The 9,142-nt window shown below is 38.1% G+C and overlaps 1 protein-coding gene across 2 annotated transcripts in view; it reads left to right on the top strand.

Annotated features, from left to right (window-relative positions):
- The window catches only part of UTP20 (UTP20 small subunit processome component), a 110,514-nt gene that overhangs the window by 54,453 nt on the left and 46,919 nt on the right, over positions 1-9,142 (top strand). For both annotated transcript variants that reach the window (XM_040491097.1, XM_040491096.1), the window contains exons 27-28: positions 1,728-1,936; positions 8,051-8,194. In XM_040491097.1, coding sequence (XP_040347031.1) covers positions 1,728-1,936; positions 8,051-8,194 — 353 coding nt within the window. The remainder of the gene's footprint in view (positions 1-1,727; positions 1,937-8,050; positions 8,195-9,142) is intronic.

Here is a 9,142-nt window from a genome sequence, read left to right as displayed (position 1 = left end):
AAGGAAGGAAGGAAGGAAGGAAGGAAGGAAGGAAGGAAGGAAGGAAGGAAGGAAGGAAGGAGAGATAATGTATTTTGATTGTTGTTGTGCATTTAGGCCATTTGAAAAATGGTACTTACGCATACACAATGAATATGTTTCTCCTTAGAAACTTAAAGCATCCTGATGAATTAATTTCAGTTGTCTTGGTATTTAGTCATTCACTAAGTCATTCATCTATTGAGTAGTGATTAATTGAATACCTCCTGTACCCTGGACACTTTTCAATAATCTCTGCTCTCAACCTCACCGTCTAAGTGCAGTGAATGTAATAAGTATATAAAAATGAGTTGAAATGCTGTGTGGTCTGTTCTTTGGTGTGCAATGTTAGTAATTATTATTAATAATAATAATAGCTAACATTGTTGAGTGCATACTCCATGCCAGACATTATGGCAGATCCCTTTACATACAACTCAGTTGATCCTTAAAATAGTATCATTACTTGACTGGTCCCATTTTACAAATGAGGAAACTGAGACTTAGAGAGTGTAGTATTTTGCTTATAGCCACTCAGGTAGAAAATGGTAGTTTTGCTTTTGTTTCTGTTTTTTTGTTTTTTTTTTTTTTTTTTTTAAGTTTATTTATTTTGAGAGAGAGCAAGCATCCAAGCTGGGTAGGGGCAGAGAGAGGGAGAGAGAGAGAATCCCAAGCAGGCTCCAAGGTAACAGCACAGAGCCTAGCATTGGGGCTCGATCTCACCAACTGTTGAGGTGCATGACCTAAGCTGAAATCAAGAGTTGGAAGCTCAACCACTGAACCACTCAGGTGCCCCAAAAATAGGAGAGAGAAAGAGAGAGAAAGAAAGAAAGGGAGGGAGGAAGGAAGGAAGGGGGAGGGAGGGAGAAAATGATAGCTGTTTCTGACTGCAGAACCTCTGCTGTAGTCCCATAATTGCTTTGCTTTAGGCAAACATAGATATTTATTTATAGGGTAATGTGTTACATTAAGTTCTGTATTTTCCTATGATAATGGATTCAGCTGTTAAAATGTTTTCATTCCGTATATTGCCCTGCAAAAGAATAGAAAGGCTTTTGTTCAGTGAAACAGCCTCCATTGTAAGAGGGTAGCTATAAATGGTACTCTTACAGGTGTACCATTTAGGTGTATGAATTAGCAAGCCTGTGATTTCATGCCAGTTGGTTTGAAGTATAAAGCTCAAGCAGTAACAATTCAAGTCTTTTAAGTAAATTATGAAATCAATTTTGGTGCCTGTTTATAAAGAATTTTGTTTTATTTATTCACTAAGAACTACAAGAGGAAACATTTGATTCTCGGCATTTAAGAAACTTCTAATTAGTGGGACATTTCCTGTGAAACTGCTCAAATCAACATAGACAGTGAAAGCTGAGAGTGAGGAAAGTGTATGGAAAATTGCGAGGGGGAATGAAGACATTGTAACTCGGGTTTTGAGGAATAGTCTAAGTAGGATGAGAAGTGGGCTTAGAGACTTAGTTTTGGCACAAGTTTCTCTCTCTTTTATTCTGAGTTTCCTCATCTATAAAGTGATAATACTAAAATCTGCCATGCCTAGCTCATTGAATATTTGGTAAGAGAATCAGGAGAAAATATGTTAGGAAAGTACATTATCATCTATATGATCATACTGTATCATTGAGGGAAATTGAAATGAAGCTGTAATTGGAGAGTAACTAACATTTCCTTTTACTTGACATCTCTTGCACTAGGAGAATGCCATTCTGCAGTCATTCAGTCAGTAGAAGATTTGGATTTGTCTCAAGTTCTTCCTTTAGGTCGTCAGCATGGTATCTTAAATAGCCTTGAAATAGTATTGAAGAACATTAGTCATCTGATCAGTGCCTACTTACCAAAGATTTTGCAGATACTGTTGTGCATGACAGCAACAGTCTCACACATCCTTGACCAACGAGAAAAGGTGAGATTCACTGTAGATGTTTTTCTTCCTGGATGAATTATGTGGGTTTGAACTGTGTGGGTCCACTTGCAAATGGGATTTTTTTTTTTCTGATAAATACAGTGCAGTACTGTAAACGTACCTAATGATCTTCTTAATAACCTTTTCTCTAGCTGACTTTATTATAAAGTAATAATACAGAATTACAAAGTATAATACATATACAAAGTATATGTTAATTGACTGTTTATGGTATTGGTAAGGCTTTCAATCAACAGTAAGCTATTAGTAAAGTTTTGGGGGATCAACAAGGGATCCCCCAAGGGATCAACACCCCTAACCCTTGCATTATTCAAGGGTCAGCTGTATGTCACTTGTATATTTTAAAAAGAGGTTTAAAAACAGAGTGTGAATTAGTTCTATATACATCTGAAAAACTAAAGTCAGGGATAGTTGAGCTGATGTTTCTCACATTTTAATTTCAAGAGCCTAGCGGTATAGGACATCTTCCAACTCTCATTTGTCCAGAGTAGTTGGAGAATGAACAGAATATTGTTAGCATCATCCTTGTTATTTTGAGGTAAGAATTGCCGAGAGGTCTTTTATAAGTAAATGCTTGCCTACTAGGAGTACAATGTTTTGAATAAAGATCAGCAGCAAGACCAGGCGGCTAGCTCAGTGCCAGAGGCTTCACAAGGCAGTAAATATTTTCTGAATTGTATTAAAGACAATATATTTATGTTCTGTTGAAACAAGTATACGGGCATAAGTATACTCTCTGGGAAGTCGAGAGAAACCTATGTCTTTATGGACTGAAGGCTTCTTAGAGAAAATGAGACTTGAAGTGCAGATCTAGATTCCCATTTCTGTTGATTCTCCATTAATGGTAAACAGGCACAGTTTTAACTGGGTTAAAAATCTGTTTCATTCATTTGATTTATGGATATGCATGGTGAACTGTCTCTCAGATATGGTCATGATCACTGAAAATTGACAACCAAAATTTGATGCTATTTTTTGGGCTATGTGTGGATACAAATCTGCTTTAGTAATGAAATTCTCGATTGCCGAGCTCCAGGAATTTAGAACACGCCTTATATTTTGTTAGGCATCATTTTGTTTTCTTTACTCTTTCATTCATTCCTTCCACAAATATTAATTGAGCCCCTTTTAGGTGACAGGCACCATTCTGAGCACTGGAGATGGAACAGTGAACGAAGCAAACAAAACTTCCTGTCCATTCATTTATTCAATAAATACTTATTTCACACCTACCTGCTATCTATCAGACATCATTCTAGGTGGGGAATGAGACAGGTAAGGACTCAGTGTCATGGGGAGAAAGAGAATCAATAAATAAATAATTAGAATAATGTCGGTTGGTGGGGAGTCCCCAGAGGGAAATAAATGAGACCCTCTGCAGATCTGTGAGTCATTCTCTGTGGAGCTCTCTCCTCCCCAGTACTCTGCCTGCAAATTCTTGCTGCCTTGCCTGGACTCTGCCTTCTCACACTAAATCCTGAAACTCCAAGCAGGAAACCGGGGAATGTGTAGGACTCACTTCCTCTGTTGCCCCCCTCTCCCAGGGCTTACTGTCCTTTACTGCCTGCTGTCTAGTATCTGAAAAATCATCATTTCGTATGTTCATATGAATGTTTCATATGTTCAGTTTTTTAGTTGCTTGAGAAGGAAGGCCAAACCTAGTCCTTGTTGATCCATCTTGAACAGATGCAGAAAAACTGCAAGCAGACAGAGAACAGACCTCCGACTAACACAAGGTTAGGAGCAGCTCAAGTTCCCAATAGCCAGGGCAGAAAGCTCATAATACCCGAGGCACCAGGAAGAGTCCTAGGCAGGGCCTTGCCTCGGTGTTGGAACCAGATTAACTCTGGAATAAAGGCTGCCCTGGCAACACCTACCAAAGCTCACAAAGATCCAACTTCCCAAGTACATTAACTGCTTCTGAGAATAAAATGCAAACGTTTTCAAATGATTTAAATGAAAATAAAATTCACAGTGTCTGACATCCAGTCAAGTTTTACCAGGCATGCCAAGAAGTAAGAAAATTTTATTCATAATAAGGAAAAAAACAGTCAATAGAAGCAGCACGAGCAATGGTATAGATGATAGAAATAGCCAAAAACTTAAAATAGCTGTTAGAAAGGAATACACTCCGTATATTCACAAAAGTAGAGGAAAACATGAGCATGTTGAGGGACATGAAGATGTGAAAATTTTTAAATAAAATGAGGGGATGTGATAGGAAGTGACAAACAGGGAGTGGATGGTGCTGCTTTTATTGAGGTGGTCAGTGTCTTCTCTAAGGAGGTGATAATTTGAACTCGTGTCTCCCCAGCTGTGGGAAGAACATTTCAGGCAGATAAAATGACCGGTAGTCCCTGAGGTAGAACAGCCTTGGCACATTCTAAGAGACACAAGGGTAAGATGGCTAAAGCACAGGAGCGACAGGACTCATGTAAGGTAACGTTGAGAGCTAGGTAGGGCCTCTTGGGCTGTGAGCTGGATTTACTCCTAACTGTATTGGGAAACCTCGAAGAGGTTTGAAGCCAGGGAGTGATGAGGTCTGTTTGATGCTTTTAAAATCTCACTTTGATTGCTTTGTGGAAAAGAGGCTTGGGGGGGGGGGGGGGCCAACCTTGAAAGCTGAAAAGAGGTCTTGGAAAAACTCTTTCTCTGTGTTATTTGAGAGCATCAGAGCCATACGAAGACTTCTGTGTGAATTTTCATTTGTGCCTTACAGTGAGTGATAGTGACTTTGTCTACACATGGATATATTAAATCGTGAAAGGTTAGAGGTTTTATAAACTCTGTATAAGTTGTCTGACTTCTTGGTTAACTTAGAAGCAGTTATTCAGTAATGCAGCCTTACTCTCGAGTCAACAGTTAGTAACTCCAAAGACCAATTATGCAATTTCATAGATCATTAGTTAGTGAGGTGCTATTGGAACTTTTTTTTTAAGGTTCTTGGACAAGTTCAAAGAATTCCTTGAAGTGCTGTAATGAATTATCACACAGTAATACTGCTTAAGTGAGTTAAACTTCTACATTTGTGTATTTGAACTAAGTTACACATTTATTTTTATTTTTAATTTTATTTGTGTGTGTGTGTGTGTCTTTTAGCTCCTTTAAAACATTGACTGACACTGAAGTATATATCATGAGGGTTGTTGTGGTTTGATTTATTTTGGAATATTTGAACAATGTAGTAACTTTTAAATGTACATGAACTCAGTCATATTGACTGTTCCTCTCGGAGCAAAAGTCTACAATTGCTCGCTTTTAGGGCTTTTCTCAAGTTTACTAAATTATTGAGTAAATTGGGAAGCTGACACTGTAGAAACCAAGTGAGTGGAATGTGTAGATCCTACCCAATGTGGAGGGTGCCTGGTGGGAAGAGGGAAAAGGTGAGGGTGTCTGATTTGACATCATATTTGCTAAGGTTAGTTTCTTATTTTCTCCAGGGGATCATGATACCATATTGTTTCAAATGTAGGTAATAGTTTTTATCTTTTAGAAACATGATAGACCTCATATTGAAAATATTGCCCGCAGAACTGAAGCAAAGCAGAATGACCTGTAACTGTATCACCTTGTGCTTGCCTGTTATTTCCTGTCGTTGTAATTTGTATAAAAAGATAATTAGCCACAAGTAGATGGTAGAAACCTGGGGGGTATGTGAAATATGATGATTCCTCCAATTTGCATGGTGAAGTAATGACATTGTTGCTCCCATTCACTTGAATTTAAAATGTGTTGTTTTAGATTCAAATACTTCTTTTGATCAGAATATCCAATTTTCATCACAAGTAACCCCCCCATTACTTTTCTTCATAATATCATGGCCATAAAGCTTGATGAAATTCATTATATTAGGGTATTGTGTTGTCTTCACAAATTTCAGAATGGTTTTCCTCACACTAGTCAGCGTGGCTAAAATGAGCAAATCAGGAAACTAGACACTGGCGAGGATGTGGAGAAATGGGAACCCTCTTGCACTGTTGGTGGGAATGCAAACTGGTGCAGCCACTCTGGAAAACAGTGTGGAGGTTCCTCAAAAAATTAAAAATAGATCTACCCTGTGACCCAGCAATAGCACTGCTAGGAATTTACCCAAGGGATACAGGAGTGCTGATGCATAGGGGCATTTGTACCCAATGTTTATAGCAGCACTTTCAACAGTAGCCAAATCATGGAAAGAGCCTAAATGCCCATCAATTGAGAATGGATAAAGAGGATGTGGTTTATACATACAATGGAATACTACTTGGCAATGAGAAAGAATGAAATCATGCCATTTGCAGCAACGTGGATAGAACTGGAACGTATTATGCTAAGTGAAATAAGTCAGAGAAAGACAGGTATCATATGTTTTCACTCATACGTAGATCTTGAGAAACTTAACAGAAGACCATGGAGGAAGGGAAGGGGAAAAAAATAGTTACAGAGAGGGAGGGAAGCAAACCATAAGAGACTCTTAAATACAGAGAACAAACTGAGGGTTGATGGAAGGTTGGGGAGAGGGGAAAATGAGTGATGGGCATTGAGGAGGGCACTTGTTGGGATGAGCACTGGGTGTTGTATGTAAGCCCATTTGACAGTAAATTATATTAAAAATTTTTTTCAGGGTGGCTTTTAGATTTCGACATAGATAATAAAGGTCCCTTGTAAAAATAAGTTGCCACTATATATCCAGGGCTCACAGTATGTTAATGAACTGGAAAAACAATGAGGGGTTGCACCTTACCCCATTTGTTTGATTTTTAATAACATTCCGTGCTTGGGAGAAAACTTTCTAGGCTTTTATCTCTCTGCTTGGCCTAAACCTCTTCATCCTTTAAGATCCACTAGAAATTCTGCCTCTCACATGAAGCATTTATTTCCCTTTTCAAATTTGTAATTCCTCCCCTATTGGCTGTCTTCAGTGTTTTCAGTCTGTCATATAATTTAATATGTTTTCCTTTAGTGAGATTTTAAGCTGAGGTCAGAACTATGGCTGTCATGCCATTGGACTCATTGGTGGGGTCTCAATAAATTATTCTACTCTGAGCCTGAAGAAACTGGCCACATAATTGTGATTTTGTAACTCATCAGGAAGGAGATGCCGCTAGGAGTAGCAGTATCTGTTATGAAAGAAGTTTGCTCTTAATTCAAACATCCACCCACTCTAGCCTCTGTGCCTCTAAAGACAAATTTTGATTTTTTTCCCATATTTTTCTTTGAACTGTATATTTTCAGATCATCCCATGCCTCAATTTAATCACCTTATTCTCTTATACTGTATGAAGTATTCCACTATATAGACCATATATTCTTTAGTTCCCTAGACTAATTTTTTAACAAGAATAATTGAAAACTCCTAGTTTCAGAAAAAGTAAAAAAAATAAGTTATGAAAACAAAAAAAGAAAGTGACTTTCATTTGAAACAAAGATTTATTTTTCGCCCTAATCTAAGACATTGTGATGGCAAAAAAACTTTTGTTTAGAATGTTCTGTTCATAGGAAGAAATCAGGATTTTATTTGAGACAATTACTGGGATAAAGAAATAAAACAATGCAGGACACAAAACAGCTGTTCCATTTGTGATTTTTTTTTTCCCCCTTAAGGACACTTTAATGTGATTTTACTAGGCAGTGATAATGGAGCACACCTCACCATTTGACTTTAAGTCTCTGTTTACCCATCTTGTTCAATGAAAAAAGCAATATGATATACTCAGTTGACATTTCCATATGAATCAGAGCCACAGTCAATAGACTTACTAACAGGATTTCCAGTTTGATTCGTAGCCATCTGAGCAAGAGTGCTTCCCTGAGGAATCAAGGATAAAAAGGAAATAGTTTTTTTTTTTTTAATTTTTTTAATGTTTATTTATTTTTGAGAGAGAGACAGATTACGAGTGGGAGAGGGACAGAGAGATGGAGACACGGAATCTGAAGTGGGCTCCAGATTTTGAGATGTCAGCAAAGAGCCCGATGCAGGGCTCGAACTCACGAACCAGATCATGACCTGAACCGAAGTCGGACGCTTAATCAGCTGAGCCACACAGGTGCCCTGAAATACGTTTTTTTTGTTTATTGTTTTTTTTTTTTTAAGAGAAGATCTTTCTTTTACAGATACAGCTCAGGTTTATTAACCCGCTGAAAAATTTAAGACGTCTTGGAATCAAAATGGTAACTGACATCTTTTTGGATTGGGAGTCTTACCAATTCAGAACAGAAGAAATTGATGCTGTATTTCATGGTGCGGTTTGGCCCCAGGTAAACATGAGTGTTACATTCTGCCTGGATATCTTCTGCTTCTTCCCTTGTTTTTGCTTTAACCAGCTTAGTCTATACCCAGACATGAATGCCTTTCCTGGTCTTTTCTTTTACACTAAGTCTTCCTTTGTTTCTGGAGCTTCAGAGCACTTTTCTTTGCCTCCACTGCTACCTAAAGCTCAAGAGCTGGTTTCTTAATCCCATGACATTTATACTTAAGGTTAATTTGAATATGACGTGTCTCTCAAGCAAATGGAATATAACCGTTCTATCACCTCAGTGATGTGCCTTTGAATTTTGACAAATATACAAGAGAAAATGCACAACTATTTTTGTTACACATTTCCTTGTTTGTAACCACTTTGTGACGATACCTGGTATAACTGTAACTAAAAAGACTATAGAGGAGACTTGATTTTAGGAAAGATTTCTAGCTGCTTGAGCTCTGTTATTTCTACCCAAATGAAACCTAAAGGACGTCATTCCTTTCAAGTGTCTAGCCCTTCCTTGCACTGCCTTTGCCATCTTCCCTGTGTAGATATTTTGGATTCCTTTGTTTTTTTTCTTTCATCTGTCCTTTATTTATTTTTTTTTTAATTTTTATTTTTTTTTAATTTTTTTTTTTAAATTTTTTTTTCAACGTTTATTTATTTTTGGGACAGAGAGAGACAGAGCATGAACGGGGGAGGGGCAGAGAGAGAGGGAGACACAGAATCAGAAACAGGCTCCAGGCTCCGAGCCATCAGCCCAGAGCCTGACGCAGGGCTCGAACTCACGGACCGCGAGATCGTGACCTGGCTGAAGTCGGACGCTTAACCGACTGCGCCACCCAGGCGCCCCTTCATCTGTCCTTTAAATGTTAATCTCTGTCCCTTGGCTCTTTATCCTTGGGTGTGGTTTCTGTACTTGTTCTGCTTTTTAGTTATTTTTGTCCACAATTCTGTATGT

This window comes from Herpailurus yagouaroundi, unplaced genomic scaffold, assembly GCF_014898765.1.
Source record: "Herpailurus yagouaroundi ecotype Mexico unplaced genomic scaffold, PumYag 182, whole genome shotgun sequence".
In the NCBI taxonomy this organism is placed as follows: domain Eukaryota; kingdom Metazoa; phylum Chordata; class Mammalia; order Carnivora; family Felidae; genus Herpailurus; species Herpailurus yagouaroundi.
Note: the sequence above shows the minus strand (reverse complement) of the source record. Positions and strands in the feature narration are given on the sequence as shown.